Raw genomic sequence first — 25,454 nt, forward strand, 5'->3', positions numbered from 1 at the left:
GTCCTGCCCACGGTGTGTCTTCCCCAGTCCCAGGTCCTTCCGGACAGGTGCAGTCGGGCCGTGTTGCTTCGGCAATAGCCCCGGCTCCGGCCTGGATGGAGGACCTGACGACTGTCCTGCGTGAGCTGACGAGGAAGAGGAGAAGAGGAAGCTGTCATCTTCGTCTTCATCGTCTGCTGCTGCCTCTTCCCCTTCGACTTCTAAGGCCCATAAGCCGAAGAAGAAGAAGCTGCCTTCCCCCCTAAGAAGTCTCCTTCGGGAACTTCTAAGGGCCCGTCCCACCGAGGTGGGACGGGGGGGTCCTTCTGCTGGTCCTCCTGCTCCTTCGGGAGCGGGGCCCGTCTCCCCTTCCGTAAGGAAGAGATAGACGGGGACCAGAGGAGTATCGGTTAGCTCTGGTACTTCCTCGCCTGGTGCTAGCGGCGATGCCGCTACGCCAGGTCCCGGCTCGGTCTCTCGTTCGAGAGATCCCGAGTGTACGTTCTCCCTCGGGAGACCATGCAGCCAAGTTTCGGCGCCAGAGTTCGCTCGGCGCCAAGACGCGGCACGGAGCAGAAGGCTGGTGAGAGACGCTCAGGTGACTCTTGCCAGGCCAGCGGCCGCTCTTGCAGCGACCAGCTGGTAACCCGGGTTTTCCCCCCTAAGAAGGCTCCTTTGGGACCTTCTAAGGGCCCGTCTCGCTCCGGCGATTCGGGGAGCTCTTCTGCTGGTCCTCCTGCTCCCTCGGGAACAGGGCCCGTCTTTTCTTCTACCAAGGAGAAGAAGACGGGGACCAGAGGAGTACCAGCTTCGGCTGGCACTTCCTCGCCTGGTTCTAGCGGTTCTGCCGCTAAACCAGGATCCGCCTCGGCTTCTCGTTAGCGAGAAGTACCGAGTGGACGGTCTCCCGCGGGAGACCGTCCAGCCAAAGTCTTGACACTCGAGCTCGCTCGCCGCCAAGACCGAAGCGCGGAGCAGAAGACTGGCGAGTGTCGTGCAGACGAATCTCGCTAGGCCAGTGGACGCTCTCGCAGCGACCAGCTGGCTGCTCGGGTTGACGTGACGGTCGCTGACCAGCCACGGGTTGAGGCGAGGAAGGGGTCCCCGCGGTCGTCGGTACCAGCCACGGCTGGTACCAGCGGCTCGACGCGCCGAGAGGACGCTCGCCGGTCTCACCGCGACAACGAGCCTAGCAGGTCACCTGACGCCGCTCCCATCGGGACCGGGCGGAGACGGTAACCAGCAACAGCTCGCCTGACGCTAGAGATCAGCGTCGACGTTCTCAGCCGAGCCTCTCGCCCCAGGCGAGCGGCAAGGCTAGGCCTGCTGCTCGATCGCCACTGCGGGTGGACGATCAGCAGCAGCCCTCCAAGCACGCTGGTCCTGCCAGCGAGCTAGGGGGGAGCGTCAGGTCTGCCTCTCCTGTACCTTCAACCTCCTCGGGCTACACCGGGAGGAGCGAGGTACCTATGAGTGATCGCGAGAGGTGCGCCGCTCGCGATCCCGCTATGACGCCGTATGGACCAGGCACGGTTCTAGGACCGACCAGGACATACGCGCAAGTAGCTGGAGGCGACCGTCAGGGGTCTGCCGCTGTTCCTCCTTCTGAAGGAGGAGTATCTCGGGATCTGTTCTTGTTGGAGGGACTGGACGGTCCTACTCCGCAAGACACGGTTACTCCCGAGATACAGAGGAATTTGCAGAAGTCATTAAGCGTGATTCGTCAGCATAATGACCTTGCGGAAGGATTGCCGCTCCCACCAGCAGAGCCCACGTCTCTGCTCGAGTCGTTTTGGGGCCCGAGAGGGAACCCAAACCGACGGTGGGTCTGCCGCGATCGGAACTTGCCGATTCTGTCTCGAACCAGAGTCTCTCGTCTCCGGACAAGAAGGCTCTCTCAGTTCTGGCCGGTCGATCAAGCTACTTCCACCTCCTCTACTGCGACAGCGGCGTTTCTACGTGTCTTCGGACACCGTATCTGAATACTCCTTCGGTCCTCCTGAGAGGTTTCGACCTCGACGAGGACTGGAATGAGTCGGAGGACGGTATCGGCTCTCTCCTGTCAGGTGTCGATCAGCCCCACCCAGACGACGTTCACAGTGGCGGCAGACCCTTACCTACAGTGAGAGTTCGTAACCCTCCGCGGGAAAACGTTTTCTCCTGACGATACGTTTTCCCAGACTCTGAGAGGCCATCGCCGCAAGGCGATGGCTGTTCCTACTCTTCTCCAACTGCTAGTTCCACTGGGAAGGCGAGCGAGTATCCAATTCCTCCCCCATTCCCTCTCTCCTTACGGTTACGAGGGAAAGGGGAGGGATCCTACAGAGATTTCTCTGTAGGATCCCACGTTGGGGACTGCGCTACCGGGGGGACCTTCGGGTCCTACCTGACGTAAGCCCCGGTCGTTGAGGAGGAATCCTGCCCCATTCTCGATTTCTACGGGAATCGAGAGGACCACCAGCCGATATCGTTTGACGAATTCGGTGGGGGTTTCGCAGACTGCTTAGAATTCTACGGAATTTCTAACGCATTCAGTGTTCGAGTTTTACGATCTCCAAACACTTAAGCGAGACCACGGTCCAAAGTGAGTGAGACGAGAATCCCCGATATACACGATAATCGGGAACCTCGCCTATGCTCGAATTCCTGGAATTTCTAGCATTGGGAAGAAGACTGCTGCTGAAGAAACTATCTCACAGTAGGCGACCAACCTGGACTAGAGAAGATCGGACGGGAATATCCAGTTTGGCTTGAACTATCGTCTTAGTATTCTGTTCACCATTGAAGCTTTCCTTCGAGGAAGACTTCTCCTTCACTCTCTTTGATAGAGATCGAAGGTGGTCGATCTCCAATCCTTATTTTGTTTTCTTGAAGGAAAGAATTTAGGATGGAGATCGTTGTTCAGAATCCTACAAATATACTACGTATATTAACCTCGCGACATGATTCTACTAAGCAGTTGAATTGTCCGAGGGGTAGGCGCATATCCTAGTTAATCTACGGATTGCGACTTATAAGAGAAGTATTCTAATTGAACTGCAACTCGGGGTTGCCTGCAACCTCCCAGGAGTTTTCAGTTTCAATTTTATATACTTATGGTTTTGTCACGACAACACCATTTCAACTTTTATATTTACCGAAATTCGTTTCGCCTAAATATAATTGCTCGAGCATATCTTTTATGCTCGGTAGTTCTAGCCGAACGCATTCCCTCGTGGAATAATGGATTACCTGGCAACTCAGCGAGAGCTCAGGCTCAACTACTGCGTATTGAACTGCCTGATAGCAGCTCAGTATCAGCTGGGCCTCCGATATGCACGGTCATGTATGTCTCTCTCTGCCCTGCTTTGATTGACTACCGAACCGTATCTCTGCCCAACAATCATGGACTTAGGTCTCTGATTAACGGGGATTCTCGCAATAATGAAGGACCATCTACTGCTGTGACGCTAGATTCCATCGCCTTCGACATTGCGAGAATTTTCAACAGAGATATCTCTTGGACTCTTTCATCTTTCTGTTTACCGCACGGTAACAGAAGTCTGTACAAGTCTCCCGCTGCATCGCACTGCGATAATGCGAATGATTTTGCAGACATCTGAGTTTGTCTTCAAAATATCTCTTATTCGTAGGTGTACAATTGTTCATTGTTCAACCGAATTACGAGATGTGTCAGAAGACATCGCCTACTCTCCGACCTGACAGCTCTACTTCCAAATGTTCAGCCCATGAGAAGCAGTTCTTCAGGCGGCTTTCCCCTGTGTTTTCATTACTGAAGAACGCCCCGCTTTCATTGCAACTACGACTTCTCACCGGACAGCAATGAAATAGCGGTTAGCGTTTTCAGTCATTTGTAAGCACAGGTTATGAATCTTGAGAATCCTTCTCTCGATTCATCTGTGAAGACGTAGGTTGCATTCAATATCTACCTTCGTCTTCAACGGTACATAGTGTTGTTTCTCCTTAGCTGAGATTCAACAACCATGAGATGTTTTACCTTCAGGGACCTCGGTCTCTAGATGGCAATTGACTTTCGCCTGTTGGGCACATGCCTTAAGAGAATCATCACCTCGCTGTCCGGCATTGGTGACAAACAAATACATTATTTGTTTGGTCTCTCGGCATAACCCTTTAAAGGCGAAGGTCACGTGACTTACTCGGATGCTTTGACAACTTGCCTCCTACCGAACGCAGTCAGTCGGCAGCTGTCAGAGCGGCCGAGTCAGTTACGAAATACGCTGTTGACTTAGTTCGGTTGTTACAGAGCAATCATTACTTCGTTTTAATAGCTTGTCACAGTACCCATACCATTGACACCCACCATGGAGTGTCGGTGTCCTATCCACTACCGAGAACTTCGCTGCATGGGGATAGGAGGATGCGAGAGACTTCGTGGCAAACGGACAGACCAGTATGGGTACTGGACATCACCGAAGTAGAGAAGAGGGATAGGTCATGCGACTATTTCCTTCTTTTCCTCTGAGGAACTGAATGACTTCTCCTGCGAAGTCAAGCATCCAGGGGATGGGGATCCGTGACGCTCGATTTCGTACCGAACTTCGTAGCGAAGACTCAGAACCCTTCGGTCCCTGACGATTGGTTCGAGTCGTTCACAATCCCCTCCCTAATGGACTTCACCGCCTTCGATGCGAAGGAGATGCTGCCTTGTCCGCAAGAACTTCTCCGTGGCGCAGGTACTGAAGGCAGGGGTCTGGTCAACCAGACCACATGCCCTTCCTTCTACCTTCGGGATATTGCCCACAGGTCCTTGGATCTTTTTCCTTGGGACCCGTGGTGGCTGCTCAACACGTTGTGTAGCGAACCCAGACCCTCGCAGGCTGAACAGCATCGAGTCCTGGTGTGACCATAAGAATGGATGAGTGAATGAGAGTGTGACTGGCTCCTCTTCCCATCTTCCCTCTCCCCCTCTACCTGTGGTTAGAGGGACACGGTCGTCACCCTGCTGGAATAAGGGACAACGATGCAGGTTGAGGCTACTCAACAGAGCCCCATCCATTATCCCTTTCACTAGGGATAGGACGTATATCCACTTCCTCCAACAAGGGGGAGGAAGTGGATGCCAGCTTGAGACAACCCATACTTTATGTTGCCTCTTGCAAACAGGAACAAGTTCTTGCTTGCTGGTACGAAGAGATACGCTTGCCTCTCTCTTAGTACTCGGCCCAGAGGTCTGACCATTGATCCTGCGGTGCACACCCCGATCAATCGGACAGAGGCTTGGATCCCTCCCTCGCTCTTACGACCAGGGAGGCATTCCAGGGATGGACGAACACCAGTCTGTTCATCAAAAGACTCAGATTCCTCCCACCAAGAAGTGAGTCTTCCTATTGTTAAAGGACCGATGGTTTGTATTACGTATCGGAACAAATGACAATTTGTCGAAAATTGCATTTTTCCTAACTATACAAACCTGAGGTCCTTTACATATAGTCCCTCCTCATGCCACCCCTCACTCTGCGTATTTTGCATGGGCCAAAAGCAAAAGTGATTTGTTTACCTCCCAGTCGCGCGGCGCGCGACTGTCGGACAAGCAGTTAACTACCGTTCTCCCCTTGTTCGAAGCTTACGACCGTTCCAGCTGCCGCTAGCTACTTCCTATTGTTAAAGGACCTCAGGTTTGTATAGTTAGGAAAAATGCAATTTTCGACAAATTGTCATTTTTCACCCTTCAATTAAGAACATCCTTTGGCCTAACCTTGTGAGAATCTGAAAGTGTGACTGGTCTACTACTATTACTCCTTTGTAAATGATAATATATATTAAACAAAATAACAATAATTCTAGTTTTAATCTATATAAATTGAGCAGAAAACTAATGGCAATAATTTTTACAGAGCGAGTTTTGGTTAACCTTGGATTGGCACTTGTAAGTAGGAGTGAAGCCTATGGGGATCCTACATTGAGAGCTGTGTTCCGTCTTAACAATTATAACTATATTCTGAAGACACTTCATAGCTCTGAATTACTGAATCTTGTGTCCTTGATTGAGCCTCAGTGTGATAAATTATACAATGATCAGATAATGGAACAAAAAAGGTTATATTCACAGAGGTAAGTTTGAATTTAAATTGCATAACTTTTGGTGGTCAAAACATCAAATAGAAACATTTTGTGTAAAACCAATAAAAAAAATTTAGAAGGGGATAAATACAAATGTGAAACTAGATTACTAACTGTAGAAGTCTTAGTGTTAATGCTGAAATGAAAAATATTTGCAAATTTCCTCAGTAGTAGTGGTTCATTCAGATTCATTATTTTTGTTTCACTCTCATTCATTGCTGTTAGCAAATTGCCTGGTGTTTGCAGTTATGTAGTGAAAATATCTCAACAAAAAATTATAGGACCATAGTGTTACATAGCATACCAGAGCAATTGTATGGTAAGATTGTGAATGAGAAAGTAAGACAGAAGAGAGTTTAGTTGCTATTTTTTCTCCTTTATTAAAAGAACAGAGCTTAAATTATAGCAAGCATAAATTTTACTAATACTCCAGTGCTACTTATACAGTAGTCAGTTTGCATCATTGCCTAAGAATATGGCCAACAAGTGCCTTGCAGATTAAGAATTTGAAAATTAATAATTACTAACAAAGCACAATGTACTAGTGCTTCTTCTGTTTTATTCAAAGAACAGGGCTTATATTATAGCTAGCATAAATTTTTACTAATTTTCTAGTGCTATTTAATGCAATCAGCTTGCATCATTGCCTGAGAATATGGCCAACAAAGTGACTGCACATTAAAAATTTGTAAATTACAAATAAACACATTAGTACTAGGTCTTAGCCTGTACCTGTCAATTATAATGTGCTAAACTTATGGGTAAAATATACTTTCAGATACACTGGAATATAACCTTAATAACTGAGTGAACTTAAATTTATTGTGAGAAAACTGGACTCACAGTAAAGGTAGAACGATAAGTACAGAGGTAGTGGCATAACCTACCCCTTACAGTAGGTCTGAATAAGCCAACCCATTATAATAATATCATGATAATAGTACCCCTTACAGTAATCGAGTCTCATGCTCATATATTGATAGTTACTCCTTTAGTTTTGATCTCTTTTCTTGGTGCCCAACCACTCCAACTCCTTTTCACTGTCATGAGTGCTGAATTGCCAAAGGTATCACAGTGCCTGGCTTGATAGCCTAAACTTCATAAATCAATCAATCTTAGCAGTTTCTTAGGATGCTATTTTTGTATGATAAAATTATTGTTTTAGTCACACTTTGAAGCTGAATTGTTGTACTTTAGCATATGTTTGAAAAAGTTTATCAATTCAAGAATAGCTGAAAGAGTTAAGGTAACTATGCCAAATTTTAACATATTACGATGCATAATAAAATATTCACCGCCAAAAAAATGGTCGAAGAATAAATTTGTCCACATCATGAGACAGCTGACTAAATTTCCTTTCCAAAAATGTATTCATATGACTGTTAGTCATACAGACTTACTCTAGTCAAGCAGCTCCTATCCTCACTAGCTCAATAGATCATCTTGAACGGAGAGATCCCATTTACCACTTGGTCAATGGCATGTTCGCCAGGAGCTCAGAAAACTACACAACAGTTCAACAGTCATGATATGGCCAGGAAGATCAGTGTCCAGGGACCTACATGTGTTCCCTTGTAGAAAAAAAGAAAGGAATAGGGAAAAAATAATACTAGTAGTATTATAATGAATTAAATTCTTAAATGAAATGCTTAATTTTGAAATAATTTTTTTATGAATTTCAACAATTCTCAGGAGAAAGAAATTAACACAATGTGCTATTGTGTTAAGTATTTCGGGCTTTCGTTTCTTTGATCTGATGTTTCCAGTAATTTTCACAAATCATCAAATTTGTTAAATTTCAGCATGTTATTTTTGCTTTCTGAAATCCAGTAGTAATTATACTTTTCCAATATTTTGCTGTCCTTTTTTGCCTTTGTTCAGCAAAGTAGGCTAGCTAGAGTAACAATTTTTGCAATTTCCTTGGTCTTATTGATTAGCATTAACCCTTTAGAGCTGGGCAAAAACAAAAAACCATGTGCAGCACCCCAGACCGGGCAAACTTTGAGGTAAGCCAGTTTAAGAAAAAAACACTTCAATGGAAAGAGGAAGAGCAGTGTTAGAAAAAAATTTATTTAAAAAAAAATTCTCCCTACCTTCCACAAGAAGTTGAAAATGAAAATGACTAGTATTTACAGCCCCTTGTTGGGCCTCTTTTACAAGACAATTGTAAATTTTACCAAATTATATGTGTTTTTTCTAATGAAGAATTTTATTTTAGTCTGTAAAATTATAATTACAGCTCAAACAATATATCAACAATTAAGAACTAAAATCAGTAACACATTCTTAGTATGTATGTATATATTCGTTGTAAAACATTTATGTAGATTTACTGAGATCGAAGCTGCAGTAACTTTTTTGGATTATATTCATGTTTTTTTCTATTTCTTTTCACTTTTCTTTGGAAAATTACAATTACGTATAACTGATATTCTGTCCTAAAAGGTAAGAACTAAAACCAACAGCAACCCCTGGGTATTATATTTATGAGCAAATACATATAAAAAGACATCATGTGAGAGAGAAAGGAGGTACATGGCCCGTTGAGCCGCCTAGAATCAGAGGGCTGAGCCAGTACTACTTTGAGTTTTTTGTTCACTTATCATAGTATCAGTTATCTTCAGTCCTCTGTCTCAGCAACATATTTCTGTTTGTGGTTTGATTTTTTAAAATCTGTTACAGCATTGTATTTCTGTTTGCGGTTTGATTCTTTTTAATAACATTACAGTATCTTTTGTTATTACAGTGGATCCCTGACCTACGAGTGAATTAATATATGAGTTTTCGAAGGAAGGAGTTGTCTCTCGGTCGATTTTTTTGCTTTGTTATGCAAGCAAAAAATTGAGGAACAAGCTCGAGATGCCGCTGCTATGTATATTGTGTAGTGAAGAAAATTAAGATAAGCAAAGAAGAAAAGATAAATATGCATCTTTTCCATTAGTCTTTTAAAAAGTTGTACATTACTTCACTGTATCCAATAATAGTATGTAGTATTCTCATATTATTGTATTATAAAATACTAACATAACGGTCAATGTTTTGGCACGGAAATCAGCTGATGGCAAATGAGTTTATTTTGCATATTTAACTCAATTCTGATTTAATTTTCTTGCTTCTAGTTAACATAAACAAATATCTAGATACTTGACTTATGTGAGACAAGGTCGTTTTTCGTTATAAGACATGTTTTTAAGTCAAAATATGACTTGAATGAATCTCATTATGATGTTAAGTAAATAATTTTTTTCATTAACAGATTGCGCATGCGGTGTGTTATTGAGTAAATCAATTACGTGATTCTGTTTGCTATTTTCACTCTCTTTCATCATAATAAAGGGATTTTGACGAAGGAAAAATCTATTTCTGGGCAAGGACCTGTGTTGCCCAGTGAAATGTCCCTTTAGCACACATTTCTAAGGTATAAATAAGGGATTTTGACGAAGGAAAAATCTATTTCTGGGTGATTGGCTCGTGTCGCCCTATGAAAGGATCCTTAATATCATTCTTTCTAGGTAAAATTAATCTAAAATTACCAGAGAAAAACAAAATTAAGAAAATGTCAGTAAAACTGACTCGCTCACTCTTAAAAAGAAGTGTCGGTATGGTAATAGGGGCGAGTGGGAATCACTACCACGAGACATTCACCAATTAGAACTTCCAATCAGAATCCCCTTAAGAGAGAGCTGATACCAACGGGCGATGCAGCCGCTACTACTACTACTAGAGGACGCCACGGACAGCAGCGCCCCTAGCGGACATCCTTAATCTAAAAACATCTTGTCCTGCATGGGGGGGGAAACAATATAGGGTGGGTTTCATAGGGCGACACGAGCCAATCACCCAGAAATAGATTTTTCCTTCGTCAAAATCCCTTTTCTGGGCTCAGCTCGTGTCGGCCTATGAAAGAGTACCAGAGAAACAGACAAGATGGGAAAAAAAGGAACAAATGAAAAGCAGTTGTAAAATGATGGATATAATATAAGTAAATCAATTACAGCATACAACTAAGTACTTAAACTAACTTATACTAAACAGTAAAATAACAGAACGTTAGTAATTTAAAGTACTTAAAAACAGTAATCACAGTAAATTACAAGTGATGCAGTGTAATATAAACAAAAGGAAGTTTTAACTTGAAAATATTTACAAAATATACAACACATTGTGTCCTACCCTAGCATAAAAATAAGGGTAGGTACACTGAAGTACACCATCAGTACAAGTGTGGATGTCCCTAGCAAAAAAAAAAAAGGGACAATCCACTATATGATTCAGCGGCTAAGGCTAGGATATCCGAGTAGCATGGCGATAGGGTGAGGCATGTTGGATGATGTAGGTAGAAAGGAGACCTGGATCTATACTACGACTACTATACAGTATCAGGGGAAACAATGTTTCCCGCTGCTACTGCTGAAAATTTTAAAGATTCCAAGGACTTAAGATAATGACGTTTAAAGACTGTCGGGGATTTCCATCCAGTATACTTTTTAAGATCCTCAAAGTTCATATGCTGAAAGTAATTAATTGAGGTGGCTACTCCCCTGATATCATGTGCTTTTGGGAATGAATCAGGATTGGCTTGTTTAATGAAGTAAAGGATTTGTTGCCTAATACCTTTTACTGACAAAGTACCACCTTTTTCTCTCATGAAGAGAGCACCTGAGGATCTTGATGAAGTACGAGATAGAAAGGCTCTAAGAGTTGATACTGGGCAGAGAGAAGGATCCTGGGGAAGTGGGATAACTTTCCAAGGGCCCACCTTGCAAGAGGATCCTCATTTTTGGCTAAAAAGCTACGATCCGGAGCAAGTAGAACTTCTCCTGATGGGAGGGAAAATTCCCACATGACCCGTATCCCTGGATAGAGCCGACAGTTCTGAAATTCTAGCTCCTGAAGCTAGGCTTAATAAGAATAATGTCTTTCTCAGGAGCATTATGAATGTACAAGACGAGTTGTCAGTATCTGAAGCTAGTTTGAGGACATCATTTAAGAACCATGAGACTGCAGTAGGCCTTTGAGAAGGTCTAAGTCTAGCACAGGCTTTAGGGATAGACGTGAAATAAGATTCAGTCAGATCTATCTGAAAACCTAATTGAAAGATCTTCTTCAAAGCCGATTTATGAGTGGTAATAGTGCTAGCTGCTAAACCTTTTTCAACAAGGATCTGAAAAAGGATATAGCTAGATTAACTGTCATGGTTGTAGTGTTCGATTCTTTCAGGAAAGATGCTAATTTTTTAACAGCTGAGTCATATTGTCTAATGGTTGACTCTCTCTTATCTGATTCTAGGAAGAGAATATTCTGTGGATCAATATTAGCATCTTTATTAGCTGCAAACTTCATGAAGTCCATAAAGTTAGGTTCTGGAGAATTCCTGAGGAAGCGAACACAGTCCTCATTTGTACTGATTGTGATAGCTTGGGATTGGGGATCCGTTGAGGTCGGAGGCCCAATTCCAGAAGAAGAGGATACCAGTTGCTCTTGGGCCAGTCCGGTGCAATCAGAGCTACTATCCCTTTGAAAGACCTTAGTTTGCTTAGGACTTTCAAGAGAAGATTCACTGGAGGAAAAACATAAATTTTCCTCCACTGATTCCAATCCAGCGACAGGGCGTCCGTGGCATAAGCCAGAGGGTCCAGGTTGGGGGCCACATAGCAAGGGAGCTTGTGGTTCGCTTGTGAGGCGAAGAGATCCACTTGGAGACCTGGGACTCTCAGGCTTATCCACTGGAATGACCCGTCGTCTAGAGACCATTCTGATTCCAGAGGAACTGACCGGGACAGAGCGTCTGCTATCACATTTCTTACCCCTGCCAGGTGAGTGGCAGACAGATGCCATTTGTGTTTGTTTGCTAGGGCAAAGATGGCTATCATGACATGATTCACATGCTTGGATTTGGACCCTCCTCTGTTGATGCAATGAACTACCACTGCACTGTCCAAAACTAGCCTTAGATGAGACTTCTTCGGGGGAAGCAGTCTCTTCAAGGTAAGAAATACTGCCATTGCTTCCAGAACGTTTATGTGAAGCTGGCGAAATTGAACTGACCAAGTCCCCTGAACCTGTTTGAACTGAGAGTATCCCCCCCACCCGGACAGGGAGGCATCCGTGTGAATGGTTAACACTGGAAGGGGATATTGAAGGGGTACCTTCTTGGCTAAGTTCTTTACTTTTGACCATGGACGGAGTTGATTGCGGAGGATCTGTGGGATTACTGACAACTTGTCTCGAGATTTGGTGTTTGCTCTCGATCGCCAAATTCGATTTAAATCTTTTAGCCTTGCTTTCAGGAGGATATCTGTTACCGAAGCAACTGAAGGGACCCTAGGATTCTCTCCTGGTTTCTCCTTGATGTTTGCTTGCATTTGAGAAATTGCCTGACAGATTTTGCTATTTCCTTCCGTTTGGCCACTGGAATTGACAGATTGTGGGAAGACAAATCCCATTGGATTCCCAGCCACTGAAAACGAGACTCCGGGGTAAGTCTGGATTTCGTTTTGTTTATCTGGAACCCCAGATGTTCCAGAAAGTGAACTACCTTTTTGGTGGCTTCGAGACATTCCTCGACGGTTGGTGCCCAGATCAACCAATCGTCGAGGTATGCTGCTACCATGATTCCCTGAGTTCTCAATTGCTGTACAACCACTTCTGCTATTTTCGTGAATACCCTGGGGGCTACATTCAGACCGAAGGGCATCACTTTGAATGAGAATGTCTGATTTCCTAGCCTGAATCCTAGGAATGGGCGGAAGTGCCTGGCTATAGGGATATGATAGTATGCGTCTGTAAGATCGATGGAGCATGTGACGGCTCCACGCGGAAGTAAGGTCCTTACTTGCGAGAGGGTAAGCATCTTGAACTTGTCGCAACGAATGAAAGAGTTTAGCTTTGACAAGTCTAAGATTACCCTTCTTTTTGTTGAGCCTTTCTTTGGCACGCTGAATAAGCGACCTTGAAATTTTAGATGCTTGACTCTCGCAATAGCTCCTTTCTGAAGGAGTTCCTCCGCGTAATCTGTCAATTCCTCTGATGGTATTTGGTGGAATGATTTGATTGGAGGAGGATCTTTGATCCAACTCCAACCCAATCCTTTGGACACTATGCTCTGTGCCCAATTGCTGAACCCCCACCTGTGGCGGAAGAGGAACAGCCTCCCTCCTACCTGGGGAGCCTCATTGTTGATGGGCGGGTTGACCACCACGCCCTCCTCTGAACTGCCTGCTCCTTGTCGCCCTTCCTGCGCCACGCTGGCGAAAGTAACCTCTCGCCCTACCTCTCGGTTGTTTGTAGCCTTGAGCCTCAAATGTAGGGTTGAAGGCCGGCGAGATTGCGTAGGAGGTCGACGGCTGTGATTGAGGAGACAACAGAGGAGGATGGGCTGGTTCTGTTTCGAACTAGCAGGTTGTCCCTGTTGGGTAACCGGGACGGCCTGCACAAATTGCTGCTGTTGCTGGTGTTTCTGATACGGCTGGAACCTCTTACCAGCCTTCTTTGGTTTCTTACCAGCAGTGGGGACGGATTCTTGTTTCCTCTTTGACGAAATACCCCACCTAGCTCTAAGGCTCTGGTTGAGCCTAGCAGCCTCGTGGTGCACTTCATCAACAGCGGACTCTGGGAAGAGATCCGCCCCCCACATGCTAGAAGCCAAGAGTCTATTAGGCTCGTGCCTAATAGTGCACTCCTGCAGAACGTGCTTTCGGCAATTCCTCCTAGCTTGGAAGAAGTCAAAAGCATCTGATAGAACCGTCTGAAACTGGGATTTTGCTAAGATCTTAAACAGCGGTTCCGTCGCATATGAGAGAGCAGCCATTTCCGTTATTATAAGAGAATTGAGGGACCTGCCAAACCTGGTTCGCGCGTCGAACTCTGCCTGAATCAGGGAATCAGGCAGCCTTGGCAGCTTCTCGCCGAACTGGTCCATGGCGCAGTCCGGTTTGAGCTTACCAAGCGTGAACGTAGCTGGCAAGTTCTCCCACAATTCTCCGAAAGCCGGGAAGAGCGGAGAAGTAGACTCCGCCTCCCTTAACTGTGGCATGGGCTCATCCTTGAGGACTGCCTGAAGGGTCTTCTCTACTATTTTCGTGGCGAACGGAAGAGAAGCCTCCTCTTCCGTCGCGAAAATAGTAAAAGGACTCTTATAGGCCTGGAGCTTAGTGTTCGTGCACTCCCAGTCCTCAAGGCAGTGAACCCATTCCCGCTGGGCATGATCCCTACTGTATAGAACAGACTCTCTAGAGATCTTGTCTTCCCTAGTAAGAGCCGTTACAGTCAGCCTAGCACAACCGATGAAAGGCTGCGTCAGACCCGGAGGGTAAAACTCGAAGTCCTCAATCCTCCGAGTTCCACACTCCGGGATAGAGATCATCCCATCCTTAAAAGGAGCGTAGGCAGCTACTCTCCATGGATTCTCCATGGAGAAAGCTGGCAGAGAGTCGTATGGCGGGAGTTGAGTTGGAGAATGCCAGTGCTTGGCACTGGGGAGACTGGAAGGGGACCTGAGAGAGCCCAGCTACTCGGTCCTCATTCTCTCTAACCCTGTTAGAGAGATCTTGTATGGACTGGCCTGATTGAGACAGAGTGCTCGACAATTGTGCGAACATCTGCTCGAATCTCGTCCCCAGGGCGGAGACTTGCGAGCCAACCAACTCGCCCACCTGTTGCATCACCACTGCTGAGAAAGCAGTGGGATCAAAGGTGCTAGGTCCTGCTCCTCCCACCGGCGTTGCCGGAGTGGAAGCGGTGGCGGCAGGAGAAGGCATTGGCTCGGCGGGAGCGCGAGCCTTCTCCTTAGAAGCCTTGCTTCTAGAGCTCTTCGAGTGAGAAGAACTCGGCTTGGCTTTCACCGCGTCGGCGTAGGAAGTCGAAGACTTCCTAGCCGAAGAAGACGAAGACGACTTCCTAGAAGTTGTCTTAGCTAGAGTCTTCGGTTCTCTCTGTCCCTTCACCTTTGGGGGTACAGAGAGAGCGGGAGAGCGGGTAGGGATCTCAGATCCCACAAAGCCTTGGAAAGAAGCGCTCGAAGAAGGGACAGGAGAAGATCCAGGAGCACCCAAGGAAAGACCTTGGGCGCCCGACACACCTACCTCAACCAACAAATCCTCTGCCCCTACCGCCATGGGCTCGATGTTTAGGTCCAGGGCAGCGACGTCCGGGACCGACTCCTGGGAAGCTACGACCCCAAAGGATTGCTGGAGATCTTGCTGGATGGAGGCTATAAGAGGGGCTGCGGACAAGGGGTCAACATACCCAGTTGACTTGCCCGCAGGGAAGATCTGGACGGCCAGCTTCTTATCTAAAATATAAGGCTGGCCTTTGGCGGCGTTCTTCCCGAAGCCGCCCACCCACGCTTTCAGGGTGGCGAGGGCGACCTCCCTCACACCAGTAGCCTGAAAGAAAGGGCGAGATGAGCTTCTAATGGCGGAACGGGGTTAACAAACTTATGACTAAGAGTTGTTAGTAAAATGATAAGGAAGCCTATAATGGACTTACCCCATCTCCCAGCTGACCGACTAGGTCGTAGCAGATGGCGCAGGCTTCTGGGTGCCAGACGATCATCTCGTTAAATGACGTGGCACAAGGGGCGTGAGACCTGCACTCATCGTGGCCGCAGGGGTCGTACAACGTCGCGTTGCACGCCGGGACCTGACAGTTGGTAGCCTGTAAGTGGAAAGATACATGAGTATCAGGAAAACACTTACAGCCTAACAGTTGCTCCGCTGGTGCCGGAGCGATAAAGTTAGATTAAACCAGAGCCCCGCCATAATACGTGTGGTAACAAGGTTGGTTGAGTGTCCTAGGCTATAGCTCCGCTGATGGCGGGGACACAAAAGGAAACCAACCAGGAGTGGTGGTAATTAGAAACCACGACGAAAAATGGCGGGGATGGTAGATATATAAATAATAAAATTAAACAATTCATCGTAAAATTAGGGTATATCCTTAAAATAACAATAATAACAAACCTTTCCCCACCCGTCTACTAGAAGAGTGCGCGGGTAAGAAGCAAGCTCCCTTCCGGTAGCGGGGGAGAGATGTAAGGATATAGTAGGCAAGCAACCGACCACTAGTAGTGCCCACCCCGCCCGCTGGCGGAGCCAGTAATCTATAACCAAAGGTGCCCCGGCTGCGACGGAAGGCTCCTTTCGTTATAGCGAGGGAAGGTGGCTGAGCAACTGGGGAGGGGGGAGGAAGGTCTCGGCGTAACACGGCGGGAGAGAGGGAGGGGGGGGATGGCCTACTCCTCCCCGCCTCACCGACTACCCGCTCGGAGACCCGGTACCTCATGAGTGGTCGCCCTATACCCCCCGCTGGGAGGAACCCCTGGCCACCTCAGAGAGGGAGAGAGAAGGCGACTGAGGTTGTCATGACAACCAAGGGGTCCCCCAGCCCCTCCCTATACCAGGTAGGGAGGGCAGGGGCAGGGTAAGGTGCGATGGAACACGTGACCCAAGTGGCCTAGGCCGCGAGCAACACAACCGTGGAAGGGCCACGTGAACCAGGCTGTACCAAAACAAGGAACATGCACCTAGGCTAGCCTAACTAAACCCTAAATAATATAATATACATCGAAAAGATGGAAAGACACTTTTAGGTAAAAAGAGAAAGAAGCCCAGGAGGAGGCAGACTGTTCCAAGAAACAGAAGCCTACTCGGAGCCAGCGATAGCCGATGAAGAGCAAGAGCCGGGATGCTGGGCAGGAATAAAAATAATAGCCCTACATACCAAACTAAGAGAGATGGTAGGGGGGCTAAACTAGCTAAAACTCGATGTAAAGAACAATGAACGTAACATAGTAAGCCCATAAGTATAAGAAGTCCCAGTATGGAGGACCGGGAATTCTTAACGAGGCAGCATGGCGCCACCACGAGACAACCGGGAAACCGTATATGACCTATTATGAGGAAAATACTGGTACCCGGAAGATAAAAATGTGGTAAAACATTACTTATGAGTTACTTAACTTAGCCGTTGCAATTGCAGAGCGTTCCATGTTGAAGAATAGGATAATCCCGAAATTAGCACAGCACAGAAAAATAATGCGTCTTGACGCTAGCGCTAATAATTAAGGATGTCCGCTAGGGGCGCTGCTGTCCGTGGCGTCCTCTAGTAGTAGTAGTAGCGGCTGCATCGCCCGTTGGTATCAGCTCTCTCTTAAGGGGATTCTGATTGGAAGTTCTAATTGGTGAATGTCTCGTGGTAGTGATTCCCACTCGCCCCTATTACCATACCGACACTTCTTTTTAAGAGTGAGCGAGTCAGTTTTACTGACATTTTCTTAATTTTGTTTTTCTCTGGTAATTTTAGATTAATTTTACCTAGAAAGAATGATATTAAGGATCCTTTCATAGGCCGACACGAGCTGAGCCCAGAAATTGCTATGATACCAGAGAAAAAAGCTAATATGGAAATGCCAGAGTGTTCTGGCTCGCTCATCTTTATTAAAGGTGTCGGTATGGTTTCTGGGGTGAGTGAAACCACTACCAGAGATCCTTTGCCATTTAGATTCATCCTTCTTCAATATCCCTCCTCTACAGAGGAGCCGATCTAAGGCCCACTACCCGCTACCGTTATGGCTAGCGCCTCTGACGTCATTCCTGCAGATAGCACCCAAGCTTATACCAAGAAAAAAAGGGGGGGGGGGGGGGAGGTGGGGGGTGGGTGGGTAATTCAAAAGGGAAAGGGGGGTTTGATTTCAATGGGCGACACAGGTCCTTGCCCAGAAATAGATTTTTCCTTCGTCAAAATCCCTTTTCTGGGCTCAGCCTGTGTCGCTCCGTGAAATAGTACCAGAGAAATGCCCATACAAGCTTGGAAAGAGGAAGCACACAGGTTACAGAACAAGTAACAACAGAGCAATTTGAACCTTAACACTAATCCAATATGCAAAAACATAACAGTTATTCATAAGCATATAGTAAGATTAAATGCAAAACTGGGACTAGTCCCAGATATCAAACATATGGAAATTATCACAAGTATATACAATATGTGGCATCCAAGGTACAGTACGACTACATTGACGATTGAGCTACGGCAAGAATGCTAGCGAGGCAGGTAGGAAAGAGAGATGTAAGGAGAGACATAGGATAAAACTACTTACTACTAAATTAAGCAGTGTCAGGGGAAACTGTGTTTCCGGCTGCCACTGCTGGAAATTTAAGGGCTTCTAAGGACTTAAGATAATGGCGTTTGAATACTGTCGGAGATTTCCAGCCTGTGTACTTCTTCAGATCATCAAAATTCATGTGTTGAAAATAATTAATAGAGGTAGCTACTGCCCTAACATCATGTACCCGTGGGAAGGACTGCGGGTTGGCCTGTTTTATAAAGTATAAAATCTGTTGCCTAATTCCTTTTAAGGAAATGGTGCCTCCCTTTTCTCTAATGAACAGAGGGCCTGAAGATATCAGGGTAGTTCTACTTAGATATGCTTTTAGTGAAGTAACTGGACATAAGGACGGGTCCTGTGGAAGTGGGACAATTTTCCATGGGGTCCATCTATCCAGTGGGTCCTCATTCTTAGCTAGAAATTGGCGATCTGGAGAAAGTAACACTTCTTCTGAAGGGAGAAACTCTATATGATCTGATTCTCTAGATAGAGCTGACAGTTTGGAAATTCTGGCTCCTGAGGCCAAACTTATTAGGAATAATGTTTTCCTTAAGAGAGCTATATAGTTACATGAGTCATTATTAGTGTCCGAGGCCAATTTAAGGACATCATTTAAGAACCATGACACAGACTTGGGCCTCTCGGATGGTCTGAGTCTAGCGCAAGCCTTGGGGATAGATGAAAAATATGAATCTGTTAGATCTATTTTGAATCCAAACTGGAAGATCTTAAGAGCAGACTTAGTAGTAGTAATAGTACTAGCTGCTAAACCTTTCTCAAATAGTGTCCTGAAAAAGGATATGGCCAGATTCTTGGTCATGGTTTGTGCATTAGAGTCCCTCAGGAATACAGCTAGTTTTTTAACAGCTGAATCGTATTGACGCAAGGTCGATTCTCGTTAATCAGATTCTAAGAACAAGATGTTCTGGGGATCGATATTAGCATCCCTCTGTGCTGTAAACTTCATGAAGTCCATAAAGTTAAGGCTTTCTGAATTCCTGAGGAAGCGAACACAGTCCGCGTTTGTACTAGTTGTGATAGTTTGGGATTGGGAATCCGTTGAGGTCGGAGTCCCAATTCCAGTAGAAGTGGGAACCAATTGCTCTTGGGCCAATTGGGGGCTATTAGAGCAATGTGGCCTTTGAACGTCCTGAGTTTGTTCAGGACTTTCAAGAGAAGATTCACTGGAGGAAAGAGGTAAATCTTCTTCCAGAAATTCCAATCTATAGCCATAGCGTCCGTGACATAAGCCAGAGGGTCCAGGTTGGGGGCCACATAACAAGGGAGTTTGTGGTTCGACTCCGTGGCGAAGAGATCTACCTGAAGCCCCGGTACTAGTTGACAGACCCAACTGAATGACTCCTTGTCCAGGAACCACTCCGACTCCAGCGGAACTGAACGTGATAGTGCATCCGCTACCACGTTTCTTACCCCCGCTAGATGAGTGGCTGACAGGTGCCATTTGTTCCTGTCTGCTAGTGAAAATATAGCTATCATGACATGGTTCACGTGGCTCGACTTGGAGCCTCCCCTGTTGATGCAGTGTACTACCACTGCACTGTCCAGCACCAGCTTGATATGAGATTTCTTGACTGGATGAAGCTTTTTCAGGGTGAGGAACACTGCCATAGCTTCCAGTACATTGATATGAAGCTGGCGGAATGGTAGGGACCAGGTTCCCTGTACCTTTTTGTACTGTGAGTAACCGCCCCAGCCGCTTAGTGATGCATCTGTGTGGATCACTAAGGCCGGCGGAGGGAATTGGAGCGGAAATGTCTTCGACAAATTCTTGATCTCTGTCCACGGGCGGAGTCTTCTCCGTAAGATTGCTGGGATAGGTGTTAGTTTGTCCCGGGATCTCTTGTTTGCTCTTGATCGCCAAACCCGGTTTATGTCCTTTAGTCTGGCTTTCAGAAGAACGTTCGTTAGTGAAGCGAATTGGAGAGAACCCAAGATACTTTCTTGGTTCCTCCGGGATGTCTGTTTGCACTTGAGAAATTGTCTAATTGCTTTGGCTATTTCTCTCCTTTTCAACGGCAGAATTGATAGAGTGTGGGAGTTCAAGTCCCATTGAATCCCTAGCCACTGGAAATGGTTTTAGCCAGGACTTGGTTCTGTTTATCTGGAAGCCTAAATATTCCAGAAACCGAATTACTTTGACCGTTGCTTTGCGACATGCTTCGATGCTTGTGGCCCACACGAGCCAATCGTCCAGATAAGCTACTAGCATTATTCCTTGAGACTTTAGTTCTTGAACAACTGTCTCCGCCAATTTTGTAAATACCCTGGGGGCTATGTTGAGCCCGAATGGCATTACTTTGAAGGAGTAGGCCTGTTTTCCTAGTCTGAAGCCTAGAAACGGACGGAAGTGCCTTGCTACTGGAACATGATAGTAGGCATCTGTAAGATCTATAGAGGTGGTGACGGCCCCACGGGGAAGTAAAGTCCACACCTGCAAAACGGTCAGCATCCGGAACTTGTCTCAGTGAATGAATAAGTTCAGACGTGACAAGTCTAGAATTATTCTTCGCTTGTTTGAGTCTTTCTTTGGCACGCTGAACAAGCGACCTTGAAATTTTAAATGCTTGACTCTTGACACTACTCCTTTTTGAAGGAGTTCTTGAGAATACTCTACCAATTCCACTGTTGGTTCCTGATAAAAGGTGTTGGATGGAGGGGGACCTTTGAGCCAACTCCATCCTAGACCTTTGGACACAATGCTTTGGGCCCACTTGCTGAACCTCCAACGGTGACGAAAGAGGAACAGCCTCCCTCCTACCTGGGGATTCTCACTGGTTTGAGGAAGGGCGTGCACCACGTCCTCCTTGGGAACCCTTGCCTCGGTTGGTGGCTCTTCCGCCGCCTCGTTGACGGAAGGCACCTCTAGCTCTGCTACCCCTGCCAAACCTGTTGAAGGCTTGAAATGACTGGTTTTCAAACACCGGGTTGTATGCAGGGGAGACAGTATAGGAGGCTAAAGCCTGTGCCTGTTGCAGCGATTGTGTCAGCAGCACAAACTGCTGTTGTGGCTGCGCCTTCGAGGTTGAAGGTTGCGGTACTTGAGATACCGGAACCGCCTGTACCAGAGTCTGTTGTTGAGGGGCCTGGAAGGGCTGAAACTTCCTAGGCTTCTTCTTTGACTTGGGATTTTATCCGGAGGACTCTGGTTAACATTTGGAGACGAGTCCCCAGCGAACCCTTAGGCCTCTGGTTGAACCTGACCGCCTCGCAGTGAACTTCGTTCACTACCAAGGCCGGGAAGAGGTCAGAGCCCCATATGGATGAGGCTAAAAGCTTGTTGGGCTCGTGGCGGATCGTGGCCTCCGCCAGCACATGTTTCCTGCAATTTCGTCTAGCTATGAAGAAATCATACAAGTCACATTGCATTGAGTACAATAGTGACTTGGCGATGATCTTGAATAACGGTTCTTCTCCGTAGATTAGAGCCGATACTTCTGTCATAACTAGCGAGTTGAGGGACCTGCAAAGCCTCATCCTGGCGTCATACTCAGTTTGAATGAGGTTCTACGACAGCCTGGGTAATCTCTCGCTAAATAGTGTGATGGCACAGTCCAGCTTTAGCTTACCTACAGAAAAGGTGGCCGGAAGATCTACCCAGTAATCATCAGTTCCTGGGAGCAGGAGGGAAGTCGGTTCTGTCTCTCGGAGCTGGGGCATGGGCTCGTCCTTCATTGCTGCCTGCAATGTCAATTCTGCCACCTTAGACGTGAACGGGATGGGCGTTTCTTCGTCTACGGTGAAGATTGTGAACGGGCTCTTGAATGCTGTAACCCTGGTATTAGTGCATTGCCACTCCTCCAGGTTACGCAACCATGCCTGCTGGGCCTGGTCCCGGGAAAGAATTACTGTTTCTTTTGGGACCTTGTCTTCCCTCCTCATAGCTGCCTCCGTAAGGGGGACATAGCCTATGAAAGGGGGCTGTAATCCTTGCGGATAGAACTTGAAGTCCTCAAACCTTCGAGTTCTGCAGCCCTCAATCGTGAGCATGCCGTCCATGAAAGGAGCATACAAAGCAACCCTCCATGGGTTGTTCGGCGTAAAGGGAGGAAGGGTAGACGAGTCCGGCATTAGCAAGCTCTGACCTGCCAGGCCGGACTGTGGAAGTCCTGTCAGTGCATTCTCCCGGAGACCTGCAATAAGGTTCTCCTGGGTAACCAGTCTATCCGAGATAGCTTGGATAGACTGCCCTGACGCCTCTAAGGAGGAGGACAACTGGACAAACATTTCCTGGAACTTGGATTGCACCAAGTTCCCGACCATGCTGCCCATCTGCTGCATAATATTTGCCGAAATATTTGCAGAGAAAACGTCAGGGTCAAAGGAGGAAGGTTCTATCTTCTCCCTAGGAGTCTTGGGTCTGGCTCCTTTTGAGGTGGACGCCTCAGGGTCGGAATAAGAGGGCTGAGCCCTCTCCTTAGAAGACTTGGTCCTCGACCCTTTAGAATAGGAAGCCAGTTTAGCCTTGTCAGCTCTGGGATGGTGAGCGGGAAGCTTACGGGCAAGGCTGGTACCTGACTTCTTAGACAGGGACTTCTGCAGCGTTTTAAAGTCTCGCTTGCCTTTGACTTTAGGGATCGCCAAGGTGGACTTCGGCCTGACCAACTGATGTCCCCCGGTGAATCCCTGGAAAGAGGTTGAAGTCGAAGGGGAAGAAGCTCTAGATGGACTCAAGGAAAGCCCTTGAGCCCCTACAGTACCTACCTCACAAACATTCTTACCTGTACTCATGCCTTCAACAGCCATAGGCTCGAGGTCCAGATCTAGGGCAGCTACTTCCTGCGCGACTTCCTGCGTAGAAGCCTCCTCTGGGGGCTGAGCGACGTCCTCTTGGATGGAAGCGATCAGGGGAGCTGCCACTTCGGGGTCCACGTATGACGTGCTCTTCCCGCCGGGGAAGATGAGAGTGGCCATCTCCTTGGAGAGGATGTAGGGTTGGCTCTTGGTAACGTTACGGCCAAACCCACCAACCCAGGCCTTCAGGGTGGCTAGAGCAGTCTCCCGGACCGCTTGGGCGCCCTGAAAAGAGGGTTAGCGTTAACACTTAAGACTAACCTAGGTTAAACTGTAACTTATCTTACGGACATATCAAATTGATATAAATTTCATTGGTACTCATTGCATTACTGTGTAGACTCCGAAACGCCACCTACCTCAGAGGAGACTTGGTCTATGAGCTCGTAGCATATGAAGCAACTCTCATGGTGCCATACCAGGGACTCGTTGAGGCGGATCGCGCAGGTGGAGTGGGTCCGGCAGACCTCGTGCCCACAGGGGTCTTGAAGGACAGCATTGCAGCCAGACTCCATACAATGGGTGACCTGCAAGTGAAATGATACATGAGTATCACCACTAACCTTGCGGACTAGGTCCGTGGTTGTGATATGCCATGACGCCAGGGTGCTCCGGTGTTAATAAGTAACATGGTCCAGTCTCTACCTGTTCTTTGGCCGTGTATTGTGGTGAGGCATCTGACAGGATCGGTAGAACAGCTTGAAACAGTGTGTTTCCGGCGATGCCGGAGATCAATGTAATCACTGAATCAGGATAACCACCTATTCCATACGCTGGAGCAAGGAGTAGTCCGAACAAACACCGGGTGAGGAGCAGGGGGAGACCAGGAAGAAAGTTAAACGGCGGAGTTTGACAACTCCGCCGTAGAGGCACTTAAAACTAGAATAAGTTGGGAGATGATCCCTGGCGGGGTTGGGGGACTCCGCCAATAAACTTAAACTAAAGGTAATGGATGTCATTATATGTAAAAGAACATGCATGCAACAAGCGTACCCTTTAAGGGAGGCTGGAGCCTCCACAATAATTCACCAACCCAAGGCGGGCCTGGCTACGTGGAGGTCCTGTATCCGCCGGAGCGGGAAGGAGATGGTGACTAATGATAGGGAAACTCGACCTGAGAGCCGAAGAGAACCGAGCTCCACCGAGCCTGGTGGCCAACCAAGGCTCGGCCGAGCAAGGCTCCCCTCTACTCTTCTGGGGAGAGCAGCAGAGAAGCTGGCCAGCTCGTCGAGAGCCCTCCAGCCACCTCCCCTTTCCAACTCGAGGGGGGGGGGGGGGATGGGGAGGGTTGCTCGGATCGGCTGCCTGAGACAACGTGAGCAAGCGTACCTTCCCCAAGGTGGGGGAAGAGGGACTGGAAGGGTCGACGCGGGGTGGCTCATACGCGGTCGCCTGGAACTCTCTCAGCCGGGTGAACATCCACGCTGTGAGAAAGGCCAGGTGATCGAAGGAGGCCTATAGGCCAACCGAAGCCGTCTCAATGAACATGTAACATATAAAATAAACATCCTATCCTAACACAGGGGGAAAGGAAGAAAAGTGAGATGGGAGAGAAAGAGTAATGTCCTGGAGAAGCTGGGCAGAGCCAACCGAGAAGGATGGTCAACCCTGGCAACTCCGAGCAGCTAGCCTATATGCCGTGACGAAAAGACGCGGAGCAGGCGGCCAGGGTGGCTCGAGGACAAGGGAGAAGAACCAGGGTCCTTCGGTAAGGGCGCCTAACGAAGAGGTAACCTGAGAGCTAAAAGATACATGCATGCACGAACATCTGGGCTGAAAGGTAACGACATAGGCTACGAGCTGAGAGCGGGCTCGGACAACATCCCCCGTGTGGATAAAATAACAAAAACGTCAATAAATGCATCAGTGAAAATCAAAGGAAGGTACTGCTAAACAAAGAATCGAGCCCAAAAGGTATGGGGGACCGAATGGGACACGAAACAAGGTAACACGAGGGAGTGAGCCGAGTATGGCGGGGACGGCGCCGCATGGGACGCCGTCTTATAAAAACCTAAATAATTCGGTTAAACGTGCCAAGGGCAGCCCCTAAATAGTGTCAACCATTAATAGCAGTACTTAACTTGGATGCAGCAACAGCTTGACGTTCCATGACGGTTGTGAAAGAATTCCAGCGAGAAAACACAACACAGAGAAGAAAAACACTTGTGGTGTGGGTTGTGCTATCAAAAGGAATAACGTCAGAGGCGCTAGCCCTAACGGTAGCGGGTAGTGGGCCTTAGATCGGCTCCTTAGGAGGCATATTGAAGAAGGATGAATCTAAATGGCAAAGGACCTCTGGTAGTGGTTTCACTTGCCCCAGAAACCTTACCGACACCTTTAATAAAGGTGAGCGAGCCAGAATACATACTCTGGCATTTCCACATTAGCTTTTTTCTCTGGTATCATAGCAATATTTATACCTTAGAAATGTGTGCTAAAGGGACATTTCACGGAGCGACACAGGCTGAGCCCA

General features: G+C 47.2%; 1 protein-coding gene across 1 annotated transcript in view; it reads left to right on the forward strand.

The window, feature by feature from the left end:
* Positions 1-25,454, forward strand: part of LOC135216779 (exocyst complex component 7-like) — a gene marked incomplete in the record, with an annotated part of 204,491 nt that overhangs the window by 123,463 nt on the left and 55,574 nt on the right. Inside the window, 1 exon segment of the mRNA XM_064252262.1 lies at positions 5,835-6,051. Coding sequence (XP_064108332.1) covers positions 5,835-6,051 — 217 coding nt within the window.

This window comes from Macrobrachium nipponense, chromosome 6 (genome assembly GCF_015104395.2).
Source record: "Macrobrachium nipponense isolate FS-2020 chromosome 6, ASM1510439v2, whole genome shotgun sequence".
Classification (NCBI taxonomy): Eukaryota; Metazoa; Arthropoda; class Malacostraca; order Decapoda; family Palaemonidae; genus Macrobrachium; species Macrobrachium nipponense.